General features: G+C 48.5%; 2 protein-coding genes across 5 annotated transcripts in view; both read right to left on the bottom strand.

Moving 5' to 3' along the window:
- Nucleotides 1–3,049: 3,049 nt before the first annotated feature.
- Ghdc (GH3 domain containing) lies at nucleotides 3,050–7,377 on the bottom strand. Of its 4 annotated transcripts, none has more exons than XM_027428137.2 (9): nucleotides 7,252–7,377; nucleotides 6,644–6,948; nucleotides 6,209–6,330; nucleotides 5,582–6,083; nucleotides 4,892–5,084; nucleotides 4,732–4,803; nucleotides 4,522–4,655; nucleotides 4,069–4,154; nucleotides 3,050–3,821 (listed from the first exon to the last, which is right to left on the bottom strand). In XM_027428137.2, the coding sequence occupies exons 2-9, from the start codon at nucleotides 6,933–6,935 to the stop codon at nucleotides 3,603–3,605; spliced, it is 1,620 nt and encodes a 539-aa protein (XP_027283938.1). In that variant the 5' UTR covers nucleotides 6,936–6,948; nucleotides 7,252–7,377; the 3' UTR covers nucleotides 3,050–3,602. The 4 variants fall into 4 exon arrangements, with proteins under 4 accessions (XP_027283938.1, XP_027283937.1, XP_027283936.1 ...); XM_027428136.2 differs by having other exon boundaries at nucleotides 6,209–6,384; XM_027428135.2 differs by having other exon boundaries at nucleotides 6,209–6,428.
- Nucleotides 7,378–15,042: 7,665 nt separating this feature from the next.
- LOC100750571 (signal transducer and activator of transcription 5B) overlaps nucleotides 15,043–23,743 on the bottom strand; it is a 72,812-nt gene continuing 64,111 nt past the window's right edge. The window contains exons 17-19 of the mRNA XM_027428133.2: nucleotides 18,313–18,364; nucleotides 17,933–18,037; nucleotides 15,043–17,465 (exon numbers count right to left, since the gene is read on the bottom strand). Coding sequence (XP_027283934.1) covers nucleotides 17,339–17,465; nucleotides 17,933–18,037; nucleotides 18,313–18,364 — 284 coding nt within the window. The 3' untranslated portion in view covers nucleotides 15,043–17,338. The remainder of the gene's footprint in view (nucleotides 17,466–17,932; nucleotides 18,038–18,312; nucleotides 18,365–23,743) is intronic.

Raw genomic sequence — 23,743 nt, forward strand, 5'->3', positions numbered from 1 at the left:
GGGAGGGCAGGGGAGACATGAGCATTTGTGTCCACTTTAAACCAGACAAAGGCATGTCTAAGATTAGCATCTTGCAGTGGAGCCGTCTCCAGGTTGGACCCAAAGAATGGCTGCCCTGTCCTTGGTCCCCCGCTTGTCTGTCTGCCTGTTCCTTGGAGATGGGACGGTCTCCTGGTACTAATGAGGCTACCTTGCACCCAGGAATCTTGAGTTCACAAAAGAGGCAGTGGCTGGGGCACTGGCCAGAGACAATGGGGGAGGGGGTGGTTACTAATTAGGGGCAGAAAAAGTGGCAGCCTGAGAACCGTTGTTCATTGTTCACGGTATGTAGAGGGTGGGGGAGTAGGGAGGATACCTGGGTAGCATTCACCCCCCCCCCCAGCTCCTTGTCACTGACTCTGGGGTCCATCAGTTTCCAGGGCCTTTCCCTCCATGGAAACAGCTCTTGACCGGCCCTCCCCACCCCACAGTTCTCCATTTCCTCTGTCCCTTTCACCAAACTCCTCCATGGAAAGTCTTGGAGACTTACTGTGGGCGATGGATGAGAGAGCAGCCAAGCCTGGTTTCTAGAAGCTGGTGGAGAGCAATGTCTCCTGGGCCACACAAGAAGATATTGAAGTCTTACTCTGCCATCTCCAGGATTGAACCATCATGGAACAGGGCGTGAGGGTGATGGATGTTGGATAAGGGAAACCGACTCATGCCACTTGCAGACCAAGAAAGCTCTCTGTCAAGGCCTCCTTAAGGATCTCTTGATATAGATCAGTTCTGCATGAGCACAGTGACAGCAGTGTGCTTAGAATGTGACCTTATTTTCTTTCTCTTCTTTCCTTCCTTCCTTCCCTCTCTCTCTCTCTCTCTCTCTCTCTCTCTCTCTCTCTCTCTCTCTCTGCTTTTTAAGAGGGGGTTTCTCTGTGTAGCCCCGACTGTCCTGGAACTCACTCTATAAACCAGGCTGGTCTCTAACTCAGAAATCTGCCTGCCTCTGCCTCCCCAGTGCTGAGATTAAGTGCCTGACTGTGACCCCATTTTCTTAGCCTGTATATATGGATATGTACCACATGTGTGCCTGGTACCTGTGAATACCAAAAAAGAAAAAAACAAACACACAAACAAAAAGGTTGTAGATTCCCTGGAAGTGGAGTTATGGATGGTTTTGAGCTTGTACCAAGCCCGTGACTTCTGCAAAAGTAGTAAGTGCTTTTTTTTTTTTTTTTTTTTGGTTTTTTTTCGAGACAGGGTTTCGAGACAGGCTGTCCTGGAACTAGCTCTTGTAGACCAGGCTGGTCTCGAACTCATAGAGATCTGCCTGCCTCTGCCTCCCGAGTGCTGGGATTAAAGGCGTGCGCGCCCGGCTTTTTTTTTTTTTAAGATTTTATTTATTTATTATGTATACAACATTCTGCTTCTATGTATATTTGCAATTTGCACACCAGAAGAGGGCACCAGATCTCAAAACGGATGGTTGTGAGCCACCATGTGGTTGCTGGGAATAGAACTCAGGACCTCTAGAAGAGCAGCTGGTGCTCTTAACCTCTGAGCCATCTCTCCACCCCCAATAAGTGCTCTTATAGAGCCATCTCCCCAGCCATCATGTCCCCACTTTCAAGAAGCACACAAGTCTTGGTGGGGGTGGGGGTGGCATCTGCGTCCAAGGATAGTTCAATGCAGGGAAAGAGGTACTCAGAACCAGAGAAGATTAGACAGTCACTTCCTTCTGGGTAGGACATATGGGGGTGGGGGGTGGGGCTCAAAGGCTTTACCTGAAAAGTAGCTTCCACTAGGTAGGCAAGGGAACAGAGTATGTACAAGAAGGGACAAAGTGAAGAAATGCCTGGATGTGACAGTGCTTGACTCACACGGCATGGGGTGTGGGCCTCATAGTTTCTATGGAACTAAAGGGAGTAAGTTGGGTAAAGTTTTCCAGGGCCTTACCTGCCAGGCTGGGCAGTCATTGTTGGAGGACTTTAAAAGGCTTATGGGGAGTGGCTACAGAAGAGGGCAGAGCCCACAGGCGGGGACATAGGAGGACAGAGAAACGATTCAGAGGCATAACTGAAAGTTGGATGCTGCTCCGGACTAGCACAGCCTTGGCTTGGGAGGAGCTGCAGGACTTGGCCTCCCAGCCTTGAGGCTTAGCTCCCTCACTGCTATGGGCACTTTCTGCAGGGAGCTTGGAGGCTCCTTCCTGCTGTGACACTTGGTGACTGAAAGCCTAGCTTCCTCTTTTCTCATCCTGGAAGTGATTTGTGCAGGCTAGGCCAGGAAGGAGCCCAGTGCTGAGGCAGGGTGGAGAAGCTGGGAACAAACAGCCCCTTCACCTTCAGGCTATGCTGGGATGGGAGGGCAAAGGGCATCTGTCTGCTTGGTCCTGTTAAGCTGTAGTGGGAGCCTTCAGAAGTTCCTGTGTGCTCACACTCTTGGAGCTAGCCTAAGCCGGTGTACAGAGGAGGTAAAAGCTCTGGAGCTCAGCTAGGGGTGGCTGGCTGGGCTCCAGAGGGGAACCCAGGCTGTAGCTGAAGTAGAGTGCCTGGGAACCACATTGCATTCCCAAAGCAGCAGTGTCCAGAATCTGGGTATGAGAATTTTATTTGAGGGCCTACAGAAATGACTCAGCAACCAAGAGTCCTTGATGTTTTTATAGAAGACCTGTGTTTGGTTCCCAGCACCCACATAGCAGCTCTCAAATGCCTGTTGCTGTGGATTATGCTCGTTGTTAATAATAAAGCTGATTGCCCATAGCAGGGCAGAAAGAGATTGGGCAAGACAGCCTGACACAGAGAGAATGCTGGGAGAGAAGGGTGGAGTCAGAGCAGTCAGAGCAGTCAAGGGAGACCCACTGTGTGGTAATTTGGAAGCAGCTCCCAGGACGGGAAAACTCTGCCTTCAGCCTGTAACTCCAGTTCCAATGAATTCACTATCTTCTTCTGGCCTCTGGAGGCATTTGCACACACATGGTGCACACACACACACACACACACACACACACACACACACACACACACACACTCACACACGCAGGCACACACGGATAAAATAAATACATAAATATTTTTAAAAGAGTTTTATTTGGGAATTGATCCAGGGAGCCCAATGGTAAAATGGGAAAGGGAGGGAAAGGAGGATTGCTGGTAGGAAGACTATTAAACACTGGGTTACTCCTGTGGGCCAGCCTCGTCCTTTCAGGAGATTGTGCGAGATATACCTCAGACCAGGAGACAACGGTGCTGAGGTCTTTATTCATTTGCTCCTGCTCCTTAAGGAGCCACTCTGGGAGCATTACCTACACTTTCAGCCCACACTGTTACCCTGGTCAAGCACATGAAAGGCGCTGAGATACAGGCAGCCACTAGGCTGCATCAGAGCTCCTCATCAGTGTCACATAGGGTAGGCTGAGGGGGACAGTTGTAGGGCACTTCTGGGTTCTGCTGTATGCCCAAAGCCTCCACCTTAAAACTGGCCAATGAGTCAAAGGCCTCCCTAAGGCCCGGTGGCTCTGATGGGCCAGTATTCTGTGACGTCTGGTCCAGGACTCAGCATCTGGAGACACCCCAGAGGAAAGGGCGAGGTGGCAGAGGGAAGCCTGGCAACAGCTGCCTTGGTTAAGACATCACCCTCTTCTGCAGGAGCTTGGCCAGGTGACCGAGCCTGAGGACCCGAGGCATTTCAGGAGGGAAGGAGGAGGAGGGGCAGGCTGCTAGTGCTTCCCGGAGTACTCTGAAGCTCCCTGGTCTCACCAGATGGACTTTGGCAGGACTCACACTGCCCCGTAACCGCAAAGACTTGTAGTGAGGGGAGACTTCCTTCAGGCAGTGGTCAAGCTAGGAGCAGAACAGTGGGGTGAGGCTACCCTGCCAAGGCATGCATAGGAGATGTGTATAACCATGCCCGAGGCTACCTGCACTTAGGACTCTGGTGTGGAAGTGTGTGTTGTAGGACCTGCTCCCTTCCCAGATTCCCTGAAGAGGGGTTTCCCCCCTCCCTGGTACCCCTTTCTCTGAACTCTCTCATCTCCATGACAACCGGGGAGGGCTTGTATTAGGATCAGACCCTGGTCTCATCTTTTACCTTGTCTCGATTTTCCTCCGACAGATTCCTCAATCCCCTCAGCTCCATGAACACCTCGTAGTGCGGGGCAGAACCGTCACAGGGGTCTGAGGACAATAACCACCCGAACACACACTTCCTGAGGACAGGGCGGCTGCCAGAGCCACTAGCCTCTGCCTTTACTTCTTCCCTAGTCCAAGGTTCATGGGGAAGGGGGAGGAAGGGTTCTTGGTGGCAGTTAGCAAATACAGGAAGACCTAGAACCAACTGGTGGATATGACACAGGTCAGGAATGAAGACGGATGGAGATCGCAGGGGCAGGGGCAGGAGTTAGAAATAGAGAGGTACTTCTGCTAGCAACAGTGGAGAAGACTGAGTTGAATCTCCTTTCTAGATGTCTCCAGTCAGGGTGAACATGGGTTGGGGGATAGCCAGACCCAAGACATGGAGATAGGAGCAGCTAGAAATGCTTACCCAGAATGCTGCTCTCCACACAGGCATGGTCCAACAGCTTGGCCCCTGGCCACTGCCCCACTGCTTTGGCCAGGGCAGCAGAGAATATATTCTCATCAGTAACTTCTCCTCGAACACTCAGAGTCTGTCCCAGCCTGAAGGAAAAAGGGGGAGGGCGTGTATGTACCCAAGGCACAGGGACAGCCTCTTGGCACCTCCAGGGTTGCCTACCTGCCGGTGAAGCTGACAACAGGACACTGGTTGTAGGCACCAACCACCCGTACCACATCTCCCAGGCGGCACCTGATGAGTGGAATGGGGTAGAAGAGTGAGCTTGTGTCCCCTCCCAAGGGCAGGATACCAGAGGTGACTGAGGCCAGTAGGGGATCACCTGGTCAGGCCGGCGTGGTCGGTCAGCACCAGTTCATACTCTTCCTCCCTTTGGACATCAGTAAGAAGGAGAGTGGAGGCTGCCTCCTCTTGGGTTCCTTCCTTGACTGGAAGCAGCTCAATAAAGGGGACTCCAGGGGGCAGAAGATAGAATCCTTGGGGTTGCTCCGGCCACAGGTTTAGGGCCATCACCCCTATAGAGAACAATAAATAAATAAATAAATAAATAAATAAATAAATAAATAAATATTGTTGTTGTCAACCTTGTGGTGTACTCCTTTCTGCCAGGCAACAGCAGAAATCAAAGCCTCACTCTGGACCACAGGCCCAGCCCCTCTGAACATCTGGTCCTCCTGCTCCAGCTTTTCTGGATTAACACCCCACCCCACCCCCACCCCTGTCCAGCCTGCTCCCTCCTGGTCTTCACTGGGTAGAGGCAAGCAGAGATGCTGTGGTTCCACAAGGGTCAGAGAAGAAAGCAAATCCTGGTACCCCATGAGTCTGTATGAGATGCTATGTTTCAATGAACCTTGGCATGCTCAACTGTCAGTCAGAACTGGTAACCTGTACCATCCCGGGGAATTAAGAAGGATTCAAGAAGATCAGTGTATATGCGGCTCAATGCATAGTAGCTAGCTGCATGACCTCTGCCCCCAGCCCTACCTGCATCCAATCCCTGTTTCAAGCTGACCTCCAGAAGCAGCATAAGCAGGAGAAAAGAAGGCTAGCCCTTGGCACCACAAGGCCCTGAGGGCAGCAACAGCTTCTGCCTGGCCTCCTGCATCCAAGGTCACCACGACCTGCAGCTTTGGCCACAGCCGAAGGGCCAATCCTCGGGGTCCCTGCTCCAGGGCTTCCTGTAGTTCAGCTGCTCGGCTAGGGAGAGGTGTTCCTAGGTTCCCGGCTGCTATGGCCTCAGCCATTTCCTTGCCATCTGCCTCCAGGCCCACAAACACATCCAAGAGCTCCACTGCAGTCCTTGCCTCCAGTGCCCTCAGCCCTGGGGATATCAGTGCCTCCAGCAGCAGGGTCTGAGAGTCCTTGGCTCCAAGGGGGCTTACCCGGCCCAGGGCATGCCTGAGCCAGGGGACAGAGTTGGGCCATGGTGATGTAGGGGTCACACAGGCAGTACTTCCTGGAGTCAGTACTTCTGGGTAGGCCTTGTTTAGGGTGACTAGACCCAGCAGGGTGGCCTGGAGGGATATAAAAGGGACAGTCATTCAGACTTCAGAATTGGACCCCAGCTACTACTGTGGGCCTTCTTTGCATATCTTTCGGCAAGGGTTTGCTGCTGTGCAGTAGGGGTGCCTCTGTTTACCTGAAGAGAAGCCTCTCTATGGTCCTGGAGGGGGGCAGGGGACAGGAGCTTCTCTTCACTCTCTTCCTCCTTGGCTTGCCTGGTTTTGGTCAGTGGGAGATGACTCCGGAAGGTGCTCAAGTCTGTAGCCCTCAAAATACCAGAAACTCTCAGGAAGTGAGAAGAATGTGGAGACCCTCGAGGAAGGAACCCAGAAACGGTCTGAGAAATGGGGTGAAGGCTAGAACAGGGCCCGGAAAAGAAAATCCATCTTAATAGGACAATCAAGCATGGGCCAAGGTAGGGCTCTGGACCAGGTCACAGCATACTGGTAGTAAATGAAGGGGCCTTTGGGGTCTAGAATCTGTGTGTGTGTGTGTGTGTGTGTGTGTGTGTGTGTGTGTGTGTGTTTTCTTTCTCTTTGGGTCACTTCCCCCAGGCGCCACAAACACACACCTGTACTCCCCCTGGGGAGACAGCAGGAACCCTGGGCTTTCTTCAGACACCACTCGAGGGCCTGCTGCTGGCTTTGGCCCACGTGGAGTGTGCTCTGTTCCAGTTTCCGATGCTGCCAGGCGGCTGCCAAGCCCAGTGCCCCCCAGGCCACCTGGTGTTGGAGGCGGGCCAGCCAGGATGGTCTGGCCCGCCGCCTCTGCTGCCACAGCATGGCCAGTGGGAGTAGCAACAACAGCAGCAGCAGCAGCAGCGGCGGCGGCAGCGGCAGCGGCAGTGGCCATAGCAGCAGCATCTCCAAGTAGCTCCTGGGAGAAGAACAGAGTGGGGCCTGAGGGGATACCCATGTCTTCCCCCACACTCTGCTGCACACAGAAAACCAAGGAAGAAGCCAGTGGGAGGAAGCCAGGGTCCTGCTGGGCAGGCAGCATGGAAGAGACTCTGGTGTCCTACTGACTGGCATCCTCCGGTCCCTAGTCCTGTACTGGGAAGAACAGCCCAACAGCTCCCCTCGGGGGACATAGTTACCCACTCCCAAGTGACTTTACTTTCTCTTGGGACCTTCCCTGTCCTGGTCCCCTTCCCCCCCAGAGCCCTGGGTCTATATGCACCTGTCACAGGCCACTTCTGCCTACTTTCAGCACCCCAGATCCCCCAGGATCCCGCAGTGTCTCTGGTTTCTGTACACAGCAGGCCAGAAAGTTGGAGTGATGACTTTAAAGGGCAGGGTTTAGACAGGAAATCCGGCCTGACTGGGCGGGTCTGGAGGGAGGTGCTCTTAAAGGAACAGGTCATCTAAAGGGTGACAAGTTGGGCAGATGAAGGAGTTAGGACCAGGGTAGCCTGATCATTAAGAAAGAGAAAGGAAGGTGTACGGAAAGAGTGTTCGAACTCTATCCTGGAGCAGGCTCAGACTTGAGAACAGCTAAAAACCACAGCTGTGGAGGTGTGGTTGTGCACACTTGTTGTTCCAGTCCTCAGGAATGTGGCAGGCAGCAAGAGGACTAGGAGCTAAGGGTCATCTTCAGCTATAGAACAAGTTCAAGGCCAGCCAGAACTACATGGAGGTCTTGTCTTTAAAAGGAAAAAGAAAAATCCTCCAGGGTGCAGTGGGCACAAAGCGTTTAGGAGGCTGGGGAAAAAGAATGGTTCGAGTACAATCCTGGCTAGTCTGGGTTACACAGCCAGATCCTGACTTAAAGAATAAACAATAGGCCTTTTCCCAGCCATCTGCCACGGTGGATGGATGAAAGGCCAGAGCTAACATGGGGTTAGCTCGTTAAACAACTGCAATAAATCCTCGTGCTGTTTGCATCAAAAAAAAAAAAAAAAAAAAAAAGAAGAAGAATAAACAATAGCTAGACATCGTGGTGCATACTTTAAATTCCAGCACTCTGGAGGCAAAAGCAGGTGCATCTCTGTGAGTTAAAGGTCAACCTGGTCTAACTGAGAGAGTTTTGGGACAGTCATGCTACACAGAGAAATCCTGTGTTGAAAAATAAAAATAGCCGGGCGTTGATGGCGCACGCCTTTAATCCCAGCACTCGGGAGGCAGAGGCAGGCGGATTGCTATGAGTTCGAGGCCAGCGTGGTCTCCAGAGCAAGTGCCAGGATAGGCTCCAAAAAAAAAAAAAAAAAAAAAAAAGGAAAAATAAATAAATAGAAAGAAAGAAAGAAATTGCTAAACCTGAATGTGATATAGTTTGGCCAAATTTATCAGTGGACTGAGTGTACTCACTGACTTTATCTCAAGGAAAAACACACTTGAAATATTTATTTAGCTTATATTTTATTTTATTTGCATTGGTGTTTTGCCTGCATGTGTGTCTGTGAGGGTGCTGGATTCCTGAACCTGGAGTTACAGACAGTTGTGAGGTGCCATATGGGGGGTGGGAATTGAACCCTGGTCCTTTGGTACTGTGTACAGTTTTTTTGTTTGTTGTAGTTTTGTTTGTTTGGTTTTTTGTTTTGTTTTGTTTTGTTTTCAATACAGGGTTTCTCTTTATTGCTTTGGAGGTTGTCCTGGAATCGGCTCTGTAGACCAGGTTGGCCTTGAACTCACAGAGATCGACTGCCTCTGTCTCCTGAGTGCTGGGATTAAAGGCGTGAGTCACCAACGCCCAGCAAGTTTTTTGTTTTCTTAACTTTATCTTATCTATGTTCAGAAATGATAAGGACTTTTTCAGAGTTAGGCTAAGATGTATTGTAATTTAATTTAGTCTTAATTTTAGTATTACTTTAAAGAAAATTAAGTTTTTTTTGTTCTTTTGTTTTTTTGTTTTTGGATACCTAAAGGGTTGTAAAAAGTCTCAAAAAGGGGAATCAATTTTCCAGGCAAGTTTTCCACAAGGTGACCTGATGGCCTAGGGTAATTTTGTGCACTGTAATGCTGGCTGCTAAGAGCAGTTACACTGCTGCACAGAACAGGGCCTGAGGGGCAGCAGCACAGAGGGGCAAGAAGGGCCAGTATTCTAGGGGCCAGCTCAGCTGCTAGGGACAGAGGGTACCTCGGTCCTCAGGAAGAGCAGCCAGTACTCTTAACCACTAAGCCATCCTTCCAGCCCCAAATACTTATTTATTATGTGCTTCCGTGTGTCTCCATGTGTGTAGGTGCCTGTGGAATCCAGAAGAAGGCTGGAGCTTGAGTCACAGGTGATTGTAAGCCACCCAATAGGGGTGACAAAAGTTCACGTCTTTTGGAAAGGCAACAGTCAAGTGCCCTTGACTATTGGGTCATATCTCCACATCCCCTCCTGCCACTTCTTATGTAGCCCAGGCTGACTTTGAACTTGTCGGTAGCTAAGAATGACTTTGAACCCTTGATCCCCCTGCTACTGTCTCCAGAGTGCTAGAAGAGAGAAAGGGGGATTTATTAGAATGTCTTACAGGCTGTGGTTCAGGTAGGCCAGCAATGGCTGTCTACCAACAGAAGGCCCGAGAATCCAGTCAGTCCTTGAGGCTGGATGTCTCTTCAATATATGTTGGGATCCCACAGAAGTAGGTTCCAATACCACTGAAGCAATGGACTTGCCAACAAGATGCTTTCCCACCCAGGAGCATCACGATTGCTTCCGTATTTTGTTCCTGATCTTAGGTGAGAGCGTGAAGTTTTTCCCCAATGTGATGGGAGCTGTCAGGTTTTTGCCTCTTTTGAAATGGTCATACTGTTTGTCTTCCCTCCCTCCCTCCTTCCCTCCCTCCCTCCTTCCCTCCCTCCCTCCCTCCCTCCCTCCCTCCTCCCTCCCTCCCTCCCTCCCTCCCTCCTTCCCTCCTTCCCCAGGACTTCTCAGTGTAGCCCTGGCTATCCTGGAACTCACTCTGTAGACAGAGTGAGTCAAAGATCCACCTGCCTCATAAGTGCTGGGATTAAGGGTGTGCGCCATCACACCAGCTTTTCTTCTTTTTTAAAAGGTGTTTGAGACAGGGTCTTGCTACACAGCTCACACTGACCTTGGATTCACAATCCGTCTGTCTCAGTCTCCTGAATGTTAGGATTACAGGTGTGCATCATCATAGTCAACTCCTCCTGTCTTTGTTCATTTGCTCATTCCTTCCTTTCCTCTTTTCTTCCTTCCTTCCTGTCTCCCTTCCTTTGGGATTACAGATGTGCACCACCGAAGCAGCTCAGGTGTGTAAGTTTGTGTGTGTGTGCGCATGAATATGTGATTCAGAAGTGTGTAGTGGCCAGAGACCAATGTTGGGTGTTGTTCACCGATTGATTATTCTCTCTATATATATGTGTGTGTGTTGTGTGGTGTTGGTTTTGTTTTTTTTTTTTTTTTTTTTCTTCTCGTTTTTGAAACAGGGTTCCTCTGGGTAACAATCTTGGCTGTCCTGGAACTTGCTTTGCAGACTACTAAGTTAGCCTTGAACTGAGATCTGCCTGCCTCTGCCTCCCAAGTGCTGGGATCAAAGGCATGCACCACCACTCGCTGAGTAATCTTAATTTTTTTGTAAAGATTTATTTATTTATCATGTATGCAGTGCAAGCCAGAAGAGGGCATCTTTTTTTTTTTTTTTTTTTTTTTTTTTTTTTTTTTTTTTTTTTTTTTTTTTTTCCCCGAGACAGGGTTTCTCTGTGGCTTTGGAGGCTGTCCTGGAACAAGCTCTTGTAGACCAGGCTGATCTTGAACTCACAGAGATCCACCTGCCTCTGCCTTCAAAGTGCTGGGATTAAAGGTGTGTGCCACCAACACTCGGCTCAGTCAGTGCTCTTAACCCCTGAGCCATCTCTCCAGCCCTAATCTTAATTTTTTTTTTTTTTAAAGATAGTGTCTGTCACTGAACCTGGATCCCATAGATTGGACTCGATTGTCTGGCCAGGTAACCCCATAGACCCTGTCTCTACCTTCCCAACCGTGGACGCACACCCATGTGCCCTATACCCATTGTTTTGCATGGGTGCTGGGCTTCCAGTCTTTGGCCCTATGCTTCTGCAGTAAACATTTTGCCAACTGACCCACCTTTCTAGCCTCTCCATCGTTTATTCTTAATTCTATTGATTCTGAAATAGACTTTCATACGCCAAGCTCATTCCAAATCACAGAGATAAATCTGACTCTGTGGTTGGTGATGTGCAGTTCCTTTTATACGTTGATGAATTCCATCTGCTAGCGTATGTGCCGGATGTTTGTGTCCGCATTCATGAGTCATGTTGGTCTTGTGATGTCTTAGTCTGGTTTTGGCATTGGGACAATATTGATTCCATGGCATGATCTAGAAAGTGTTCATGCTTACACTTTTTGAAAAGTGTGTGGAAGTTGCAGAAATGACTCAGTGGTTAAGAGCACTTGTTGCTCTTGCAGAGGACCCCAGTTCAGTTTCCTTTTGGTTCCAGGGGATCAGGCGCCTTCTTCTGGTTGCTACAGCCACGAAGCACACACAGTGCACTTAGATGCATGCAGGCAAAACACCACACACACACAAAATTAGATAAATATTTAGAAAACAACATTTTGATTGTTATGGTGAGTGTGTGTGTGTGTGTGTGTGTGCACGCGTGCGCGCGTGCGTGTGCATGTGCATGATGTGTCCTCCAAGCCCCCGTGTCCTGGGGCAGGCTGGTCCCCTGGCTCTGGAATGGAAAGATTGAAGAACAGCACAACAGCCCCAAACTAGAAACATTATGTCCTTGAGAACAGCTACAGGGAGAAGCCATTTCCAATACCATAGCTTATCTCATGGTTTAAAAAAAAAAAAAAAAGAGTACATTCATTGACGGAGAGAATATCAATCAGGAACTCTATTTGCTTGCCCAAGCTTCCCCATCTCTGCTGGATTTTTTTTTTTAAGATTTTTTATTTATTTATTATGTATACAACATTCTGCTTCCATGTATATCTGCACACCAGAAGAGGGCAGCAGATCTCATAAGGGATGGTTGTGAGCCACCATGTGGTTGCTGGGAATTGAACTCAGGACCTCTGGAAGAGCAGCCAGTGCTCTTAACCTCTGAGCCATCTCTCCAGCCCCTGCTGGATGTTTTTAAGCCTTCAGCTTGATGACATCCCCTCTCAATCAGGCTACTCCCATCATCTCTTCCAGATGCTATAAACTCCTGATTCGGTGTTTGCTACGTATCTACTATTCGTTATTCATTCATTTACTTTTCCATGCTATAACTTAATAATCTCATTCAAACCCCCTAGTACAGAGTACAGCTGTTGTACCTGAATAGCACAGAACACAGGGTGTCTATCCCAGGATGGTATCAAACATGTTACTTCTTATCCGCCTGCCTCCACCTCCCAAATGCTGGCATTAGGAGCATATACCATCACCACACCTAGTTAGGTACTGCTGGGAGTGAAACCCAGAGCCTGGCGAATACCAGGCAAACACTCAGTCAATGCAGCCACAGCCTCAGTACACAGTGTTCTCACAATGTATCCACACTCAGATCTATACTCCAAGGCTTTTCGCTCATCGGTTCCCTTCCGTCTCTGCCATGCTTTGCTTCCCCATCACCCTGTGAGAAACATCTGTCTAAGACAAAAAGGTGTGCTTTGTTTGTTTCTTCTTCTTGTCCTGGGGATTGAACCCTTGAACTCAGCACAAGAGGCAAGAGTTCTACCATTGAACTACAGTACTAGCCCTTTGAGGAGCATAGAACTCAATTTCCAAGCCTCAAACTTGGAATGAGTCTAGATTTCAACCATTTTCCAATGTTAGTTATTAAGTTTATGGCTATGCTTCAGACCCACGGCCATAGGTACCCCGATGACACCGTCTTCTCTTGCTTGAACTACTGAAATGGTCTCCCAGCTTTCCCTCACTACTCGTTCCATCTCCCTTCAAGCTACACTTGCTGAAGCTGCAATAGGATTGTTCTTTCTTTTAAACAATGCATTTGTTTTTATTTTTTTGTGCATGAGTGTTTGCCTACATGGTTGTACATGTACGCATGTGTCTGATGTCCACAGGCCAGAAGAAGGTGTTGAATCTCCTGGAACTGGAGTTATAGATGGTTGTAAGTCACCATGTGGGTGCTGGGGATTAAATCCAGGCCTTCTGCAAGAGAGTAAGTGCTTTTTCTTCTTCTTCTTCTTCTTCTTCTTCTTCTTCTTCTTCTTCTTCTTCTTCTTCTTCTTCTTCTTCTCCTCCTCCTCCTCCTCCTCCTCCTCCTCCTCCTCCTCCTCCTCCTCTTCCTCTTCTTCTTCTTTTGACTTTTCAAGACAGGACACCCTGGCTGTCCTGGAATTCACTCTGTAGAACATTCTAGTCTCAAACTCACAGAGACCCACCTGCTTCTGCCTCCCAAGTGCTGGGATTAAAGGTGTGTGCTACCACCATCTGGTCTTCCCCTAACGTCTTATGTTGCCTAGGTTGGCCTTGGCCTTGAGCTTCTGATCCTCCTGCCTCCACCTCCCAAGTGCTGGAATTATGGGCATGTACCACCACGCCAACCTTATGGTAGAGTGTGCTGGCAAGTTTTATGTCAACTTGACACAAACTAGAGTCACTGGAGAGGAGAAAGGCTCAATTGAGAAAGTTCCTCGGTGAGATCAAGCTATAGGCACACTTGTAGTATATTTTCTTAATTCGTGATTGATGTGGGAAGGCCAAGCCCACTGTGGGTGGGGCCATTCCTGGGCTGATGGTCCTGGATTCTATAAGATTGCAGGCTGAGCCATGGATAGCAAGCAGCATTCTTTTTTTTTCTTTTTTTAAAGATTTTATTTATTATGTATACAGTCTGCACATGCAGATAGAAGGTGCCAGCAGTGGGTACCAGACTCACTCAAGGTGGTTGTGAACCACTATGTGGATGCTGGGAATTGAACTCAGGACCTCTGGAAGAGCAGCCAGTGCTCTTAACCACTGAGCCATCTCTCCAGCCCCATAAGCAGCACTCTTTCAAGTGCTACTGCCTCCAGATTTCCGCCAGGTTTGAGTTCCTGTCCTGACTTCCTTTGATGATGAGCAGTGCTGTGGAGGTGTAAGTCAAATAAACCCTTTCCTCCCCAACTTGCTTTTTGGTCACATTGTTTCATTACAGCAATAGTAACCCTGACAGGGTTTCTTAAAATGGAAATCTGGTCATTCCTACCATTTCATTCAGTCCCCCTTCCTGCCTTGCAGCCTCAGTCCCCTTCCAAGAGACCTCTCACAGCATGGCCCTTGGCTCAAGATCTCCAGAGAACATGTGAGGAGTGGGCAGAAGTTAGGGTGGACACTGCACCAAGCAGGAAATTCTATCACAAACTGAAGTTCAAAGTCCACACGTAATGCCTTGACTCCAGCCCTCTCATGCTTCCCTTTTAGCCTACATTCGCTGCTCCCTTGGGCTGAAGGCCTCTTCCTTCCTAAACTCTTGACTGTCATGAGTTTGCCCAGATACTGGGCTGGGATGCAGGCCCACTACTCTGGAGACTGAGAAGAAAAACAGTGAGTTAATATTTGAGACCTTATCTCAAAAGAAGAGGAGGACGGGGCATGAAGGGGCATAGCTAAGTGGTAGAGAGCTAGCTACCTTAGCATGCGTGAGACCTTAGGTTCAAGCCCCAATGCTACAAAAAAGAGGGGAAGAAAGGCCAACCCGAACTTTCCATGACTTTTTGTTCATGTTCTTTTGTATTTGATAACGACCTGGGGTGGCAGGAACCAGTTTCCCGACATGGTGCCATCATGGGAGGAATCTGAACACATTCAATTAGGGCTGATTTTTCCATCAGGAAGAGTCTGCGGAGAATCTGAGATGGCTATCGGTCCAGTTTTCCAAACATTTCCCAGAAGGAAGGTGAGAGATGCCCCTGTCTGCCATCAAGCCCTTGACATATCATCTCAGGCCGTTAGCAGCTCCCAATTAGTTCCCCTTAAGGTCACGCTGATGACTGAAAACGTTTTTCCTGTTAAAGCCACCCTCCCTTGACACGTGATGGAGAGGAAACAGGATTCAACACTGCCCTTCAGAAGACGCCTTTATTGTAACATAAAATACACAATTTTCTGGCTGCCCCAATTTATACACAATACTTTTTGGTGGCTATATACTCGACACTAAAATATGTATCTGAAATAACATGTTAAAAAGAAAAATTATAAAAGAATATTTTCATTGTAAGAGCTAGCCACGTTGAATCTCCTTCCACCCCTACAAAGCCCCACACACGCCACACACCAAGCTGAGACCTCTCAGAACTCACGTGTGGGTCTGTGAGCAGGCAAGAGGCGGGTGGAGACCTGCCCTTGCCTCATCCTTGTGTGCAGGAGTGGAGAAAGAGAGAGACCAGCATGCAGATAGGGGGAACAGCTTCCAGTTAACAGCCTCTCCCATCTCCAGGCACAGCCTCAGGAAAACCCAGGGTAGCAAAGCAACTGTGTGGAAGCCTTGCTGTTTGGTACCTTCTGCTCCAATCCAACTTGAGAGGAAGCTTGGAACCTTCCAGGTGTGCCAGGCCGCTCTGCTATCCCCATGCCCTGGGGCCATGTCCACAATAAATCGAGAAGTGTGTCAAGTCCACACCCTTGTGAGGGTTACTGGGACAAACAGGCCACATGACAGGTGGGTAAAGAGTCCCTTAAGCCTGGATTCCTCAAGCAGTTCCAGCTTTCTCCTGAGGGGGTAGGGAGGGGCCTCACACCTCCTCCATCCAGCGAGCACCCGAGGCAGAGAGGCTACCACCAGGCATAGAAAAAATCAGTGTACAAAACCCAGCCAAGGCAAGCAGCAGCTTTTAAAAAGTCATCTTCCAATAAATAATTTACGACACAGGAGTATGTTCCTTTAACAGTAAAACACTGATAAATTCAGAAGTTATTTTTGTAAAAAAAATATGTTTATTTACTTGCATGTATAAAAATAAGGTTTTGGGGCCCTCCTCTCCTGGGTGTGGCTCTGCCCTTGTTTGGAGAGGAAGCCAAAGAGGGCTTTGCAGGCCTGAGTGGTAACCGCTCTCTGCTTGCCCCTCTCCCTGCCTGCCCACAGCAGCCCCTTCCTTCCCTCTGGTGACACTGCAGAGACTGGAAGAAAATTGCACTGAGGCTTTTCTTTTGCTTCTGCAGTCTACCAAAGTTCCTAGCAAACCTGCTGACTGCATTTCCCCAACTCCCAACGGCACCCAGCACCCCATAGTGGTGGCTGCTCGCTTGGCAGGCTGGCCCCAGGTGCAGGTCACAATTCCTACCAGCTATTCCTCAGGACACTTTGTGACACTGAAGGGAAAAGAGGTGACCTGGGTACAGAGGACCCAGACCTGATGCAGGAAGAGAGAAATTTGACATCAAATTAGGGTGCAAATGGGAAAAACATAAAAAGAGCTGGTTTAGAGACAAAAACACCATTGGACATTTGCAGAAAGCCATTATCAACAAGCTTCTAGACAAGCCTTGGGTAATGCAGGCATAGCCTTGCCACAGCAGAGGCGGGGAGGGTAGCACAGATGGGCCACACCTGATGTCTGGGGCCAGGACTGGGTACACCACCCCATGCTGGCAGAGCACAGGGCATCACCTGTAAGCTCAGAGCTGGGTGGCCCTTCTTCCTTCCACATGAGTACATACACATAAACTGAGTGGCAATTCTAGAAACAAGAGATTAAGGGAGCAGAGGACAAGGAGCCAATGTTGAGATGGGTTCAGTGGTGGAAACAGCCACCACCCATCCGAAAACCTGTGACCACCCTTGCCCCAACACTTTATACAGCTCCCCTTTCCATCCATATGTGCAAAGGGGACAGGGGACATGTGAGGCACTGGCTTTCTTCATCAACAGTCATCTACATTTCAGAAGACAGGCAGAGACAATGATAATTTGCTTGGACTATGGACTGCCTGGCAGAGGGACGAAGGCTCCCCAGAGAGGAGGTGCTTTTTCCTCTCTTTGTCCTTCTCTTACGTGTCAAAGTTCAGCCACCCTTAAGACACATGGCCAGGTTCCAGGGTTCAGGGAACCAACTGCCTTTTTTCACAAGGTAAAAACAAGCCTGGCCCCTGCCTTGGCACTGCAGCTTAGACTGGACAGCAAGGGGTGGGAAAAACACAACGTGCAAACACGTGCGCACACACACACACACACACACACACACACACACACACTCACGCCCTTCACTGGTGCCACTATGCACAGAAACACTAAAGTCACAACTAGTATTAACACTTCACATTATAGTATTGTTTCCAAAGAGAAGCGATTCATGGAATTAAAACATCCACGAGAAGTTCCTCCACGAGGATGAAGCTGCAGCTGGTGAGGTCTGGTCATGACTGTGCGTGAGGGATCCACTGGCTGTCCATGGGCCGGCCTAAGAGTTCCTCCACGCGCCGTGCAACATCCATCGTGTCTTCCAGATCAAAGTCTCCATCCGTGTCAAGGACAGGGTCGGGGCTTCAGAGGGAAAGACAGATGATGAAGGGGAGGGCAAAAGGTTATCAGTGGTCATTGGAAACCCCACAACCAATCAGGTGAGAGATCCGGGCTGTCCCTTCAACTAGGCCCTCACTGGAAAGGTCGCCTGATATAATCAGAGGCCTTTGCTGGCTAGGTCTGCAGAGACTCAGTTCTCAGTATCCATTCTAGCTGCACACACCCAAACTCCACCTAGTCCTTAACAGAGAGCGGCAAGTCTCCATCTTCAGAGAAGACAAGGGGATGCCATTTGCTCATGGCCACTTGATGCTTTAAATATTGGATGGAATCTCCCCCTCCCACAGGCCAGAGCCTGGGCCTAGGCTGGGTGAGGTCAGGTCCAGAGAACCTACAGGTTCCTTTGCCCTCCACTCCATGCCTCAGGAAGTCCATCTTGAGGCCAAGGCCCTAGTTCCTCCCCATATGCCTCCGAGAGCTTGACCTACTTCTGTGAGTACATGTTGTAGTGAGCCTGGGGGCACACTACTGGAGAGGGAGCCTGGTCCATGTAGGTAGCGCCACTCCCCGAATCTGTAGATGCATTAGCAAACCTGTAGAAGGAAGCAGAACACAGTCTCAGCCATGTGGACTGAAGGAGGGGTTTGAGGACATCTTCATGTCTTTTTTAGGACATAGGAGGTTGGCTGGACCCCAGGGGCCTGGCCACAGCATGATGGAACTCAGTTCCTTCTCAAAGACTAAATTGGGTTTACCAGGGTGTTAGGACTGCTGGACTCAGCAGCAGAGAGTGATGGGTGCTGGGGGGGGGGCTCACAGAGTGGACAGAGACGCACTGGGAGAGCAGCGCGGGGCCCTGGACACTTACTCAGGGACCACTTGCTTGATCTGCGGCTTCACGTATCCATCAGCGGCTTTTGCTGCCGGGAAGAAGAGCAGTGAAAACCAGAGTCCACAGAGACAACTCCCTTAAGAACCCATCTTTTCCTGGATTAGGACACAGCCACCTAATCGTAACTCAGAACAGGCCACAGCACGTAGTGTTTCTATCTGCTGGGAGGCCTGCTGGAGATGTGCAGCACTGAAACCACAAATCAGTTGCCTCCCAGGTCAGCTGACGTGATTTAGAGCCCACACAGAAAACACAGACACTTCCATGAACATCTATTCAATGGCTAGTGCTGTTTATTTGTGAGAATATTTTTTTTTTCCCCTCTGAGACAGGATCTCACTAGGTAGGGAAGGCTGGCGGGGACTCCCCATGTAGTTCAGGCTGGTTCCGACACAGAGGTCTGCTTGCCTCTCTCTACCCTAGGGGTTTGTGACTACGTCTGATTCCTTTTGTCTGTTATTGGGGACTGAACCTAGGGCATCTCATGTACTAGGCAAAGGCTCTATCACTAAGCTGTTTTCCCAGTCCTCTTTTCACTTTGGCTTTGAGACAGTACCTCACTAAATTGTACATGATGGCTTTGAACTCACTCTCTGCCCCACGCAGGTGTAGTACTTTTGATCCTCCTGCCTCAGCCTCCCAAACCGAGATATTATAGGCCTGTGCCTACAGGCCTGATTGAAAAATAAAAAAATTCATAGCTGGGGCTGGAAAGACAGCTCAGTAAGTAAAGGCTCTTGTCATCAAGCTTGACAACACAAGTTCCATCCCCAGGATCCACACAGCGGAAGGAAGGAGAGTGGTGACTCCTGTGAGCTGTCCTCTGACTTCCACACTTTCACCGTGGCATAGGTGTTCACACACACACACAGACACACACACAGACACACACACACAGACACACACACAGACACATACACACACACAGACACACACACACTCACACACAGACACAGACACACACACAGACACACACACACACAGACATACACACACAGACACATACACACACACATACAGACACACACAGACACACACACAGACACATACACACACATACAGACACATAACACACACAGACACATACACAGACACACACACACAGACACAGAATACACACACACACACACACACACACACAGACACACACACACAGACACACACACAGACACACACACAGACACATACACACACACAGACACACACACACTCACACACAGACACATACACACACAGACATACACACACAGACACATACACACACACATACAGACACACACACACACAGACACACACACACACACACATACACACACACATACAGACACATAACACACACAGACACATACACACAGACACATAACACACAGACACATACACACACACACACAGACACAGAACACACACAGACACACAGACACACACACAGACACACACACACAGACACACACACACAGACACAGACACACAGACACATACACACACACAGACAGACACACACACACAGACACACACACACACAGACACATACACACACAGACACATACACACACACAGACACATACACACACAGAGAGACACACACACAGACACATACACACAGACACATACACACACACACATACAGACACATACACACACATACACACACATACACACACAGACACATACACACACAGACACAGACACACACACACAGACACACACACACACACACACACACAGAGAGAGAAACACACACACAGATACACAGACACACAGACACACAGACACACACACAGACACACACAAACACACAGACACAGACACACACACACACAGAAACACACACACACACACACACACACAGGAAAAAGGCAGATAAATTAGGTTTCTATAGAAATCACAAGTCTTTGCACTTGAGAAAATAAAACCTAAACAGAGAAGATACTTTCTATATAAATATATGAATAAAGAACTACATATTTTCTTGTATGTGTACACGTGCTCATGTGTGTGCCTGTGAATGTGCATATGCGCCCATGCATGTGGAGGACAGAGGACACCTTGGGCGTCATTCTTTGGGCACCACACTCCTTATTTTTTCTTTCTTTTTTTCTTTTTTTGACACAAGGTCTCTCTTTGGCCTGGAACCCAGTGAGTAGGCTAGGCCGACTGGCCAACAAGCCTTAGGATTCCGAATGTGTGCCACATTGTTGGACTTTTATTATATATATTTTTTAAGTGTGGGCTGTAGGTATCAAACTCAAGCAAGTACTCTAGTGCCCGAATGGTCTCCTCAGCCTCAGGTAAGTATATTTTCTCTGTAAAAATACATCTTCAAAAAGAAAATAAGGAAGACAGACAAACACGTTTTTCTTTTTCTTTCTTCCTTTTTTTTTTTTTTTAAAGGTTTATTTATAATATATACAGTGTTCTGTCTGCATGTCTGCATGTCTGCCTGCAGGCCAGAAGAGGGCACCAGATCTCATTACAGATGGTTGTGAGCCATCATGTGGTTGCTGGGAATTGAACTCACGACCTCTGGAAGAGTTCTTAACCTCTGAGCCATCTCTCCAGTCCCCGACAAACATGTTTTTCATAGAAAAAAATTACAAATGCAGGTTGAAGAATCTAGGTTCAGGAGCTAAGGAAAGTTGAAAGCTTGGCTTGGCCATGTCCCAGCCATGTGGCCTTTGGCAAATTATTTTATTTCTCTGTGCCTCAGTTTTCTTTTATGTAAAACAGGAGTAACAGTCACACTTCACAGAGCTAGTCCAAGGATTAAATGAGATACTGTGATGGTTTGAATAAGAATGTCCCTCGTGCCAGCCTGGTCTATAGAGCGAGTGCCAGGGTAGGCTGTAAAGCTACACAGAGAAACCCTGTCTCGAAACAACAAAACAAAACAAAAAACAAACAAACAAAAAGAACGTCCCTTGGTCCTGAGTTCAATCCCCAGCAACCACATGGTGGCTCACAACCATCCATTATGAGATCTGGTGCCCTCTTCTGGTGTGCAGGGATACGTGGAAGCAGAACGTAGTATACATAATAAATAAATAAAATCTTAAAAAAAAAAAAGAATGTCCCTCGTAGGCTCACATATTTGAATGCTTAGTCACCAAGGAGTGGAACTGTCTGATAGGATTGGAAGGATTAGGAGGTGTGGTGGTCTGAATGAAAACAGCCTCCACAGGCCCGTGGGCACTGGCACTATTAGGAGGTGTGACCTTGTTGGAGTAGGTGTGGCCTTGTAGTAGGAAGTGTGTCGCTGGGGGTGGGCTTTGAGGTCTCAGATGTTCAAACCAGGTCCAGGGTGGCAGTCTCTCCCTGCTGCCTCAGCTCCTTCTCCAGCACCATGTCTGCCTGTGGGCTGCCATGTCCCACCATGACAATAATGGACCAAACTTCTGAACTCCAAGCCACCCAATTAAATACTTCCCTGTATAAGAGTTGCCACAGTCATGGTGTCTTTTCACAGCCACAGAAACCGTAAGACAGGAGATGTGGGCTTTGAGGGTTCACATCCCAGGTCCAGTCTGTCTCCCTCTGCTTGCAGATTAGAATATAGCTCTCAGCTGCTGCTCTAGCGCCACACATGTCCCTATGCTCCTTGACATGATGATAATGGACTAAGTCTCTGAAACTGTAAGCCAGCCCCCAAGTAAATGCTTTTCTTTATAAGCACTGCCTTGGTCATGGTGCCTCTTCACAGCAATAGAACAGTGACTAAGACAAATACTACAGGAAACATGTTGAGGAAAATTCCTGGCACAACAAAGCATTCAGCAAATGCTAGCTGCTGCTACTATATATTATCCTGAAATTATTAGCATCATATGTAAAGGTTACCTAGAATCAGAGAAATACATACAATACCTATAATGTAGCTTCTGCGTTTTTTTGTTTGTTTGTTTGTTTGTTTTTTTGAGGTAGGGTTTCTTTGTGTAGCCCTGGCTGTCCGCAAACTCACAAAGGCCTACCTACCTCTGCCTCCCAAGTGGTGGGATTAAAGGTGTGTGCCACCACTACCCCAGCTATGAGATAGCATTTTTATGCCAACCAGACTGGCAGAAATGAAATGCTATCCTGTGGTTGGCAAGAGGACAGAGAAGTAGATGTCCAACAAATATCTGTGGGGAAAGTTAATTTGGCCTTTTGAAGGGAATTTTGGAAAGGTGTGTCAAAAAGCTGAAAAAGCATATATCCTTTGACCTAATTCTGCTTAGGAATGTATCCTAAGGAGATAGTTGAACAAGATACTTGTGTTAGGTTATCTCAGTATCAGTCATAAGTGAAAATAAAACAAATAATAAGAATCTGAAGAAAAACAACAATGCCGGGTGGTGGTGGCGCATGCCTTTAGTCCCAATACTTGGGAGGCAGAGGCAGGTGGATCTCTGTGAGTTCGAGACCAGCCTGGTCTACAAGGCTAGTTCCAGGACAGCCTCCAAGGCCACAGAGAAACCCTGTCTCGAAGAAAAAGAAAGAAAGAAAGAAAGAAAGAGCAAAGCAACAACAACAAAAAAGAAAAACAAACAAAAAGCGAATCTTCATTACTAAGCTTGAGTACAGTAGAGAGTCTGTGTAATGGAGCCCTGTGCATCATGAAGATGATGGTGTGGTTGGTATGAGTGCCTTACTGACCTGTGACTCCCTTTTTTGTTCTTTTTGTTTTTGTTTTTGGAGACAGGGTTTCTCTGTATGACAGTCCTGGCTGTCCTGGAACTCACTCTGTAGACCAGGCTGGCCTTGAACTCACAGACTGCTTATCTGCCTGCTTCTGCCTCTCAAGTGCTGGGATTAAAATTGTGCACCATCCCCACCCAGCTCTGACCTGTAACGAGAGAGAGAGAGAGAGACAGAGAGAGACAGAGAGAGAGAAGAAGGAGGAGGAGGGAGGGTGTGTGTGTCTGTGTGTGTGTGTGTGTGTGTGTGTGTGTGTGTAATCATGGTACAAAGGAGTGTGTATGGTTTGACCTTTATCCCGGGCCTCTACTGCTGAAGTATCCTGGCCTCAGCTCCCACCACCAGCTTCCTGCTTGGCTGGAAGCAGCCTCCTGGCTCTGGGGAGCTTTTCGGCCACCCCAGCTGTACTTATTCTCTTAGCCTAGGATGTTTGCTTTCCAGGTCTTTGCAAAGCCAGCTTCCTTACTTTGTTCAAGTCTATTCATACGTCACTTCCTCAGAGACCTCCCCTAACCACTTTAAAGAAATGATGCCCTCTCCCCACCACTTCTCCATGCCTTCACTCTTGCTTTATCGCTCTTCAGTGTATCCACTGCTAAGCCAACACATGTCACTGTTGACTCACTTGCTGTTTTCTTTCTCTGACCAGACGGGAGCCTCCATATTCCCAGGGAGAGAACAGAACACACAGCTACAGACCGTTGAAGACTGCCACCGAGCTGTCTACAGAGGCTAA

The sequence above is a fragment of the Cricetulus griseus genome, chromosome 7 (assembly GCF_003668045.3).
Source record: "Cricetulus griseus strain 17A/GY chromosome 7, alternate assembly CriGri-PICRH-1.0, whole genome shotgun sequence".
Lineage (NCBI taxonomy): Eukaryota > Metazoa > Chordata > Mammalia > Rodentia > Cricetidae > Cricetulus > Cricetulus griseus.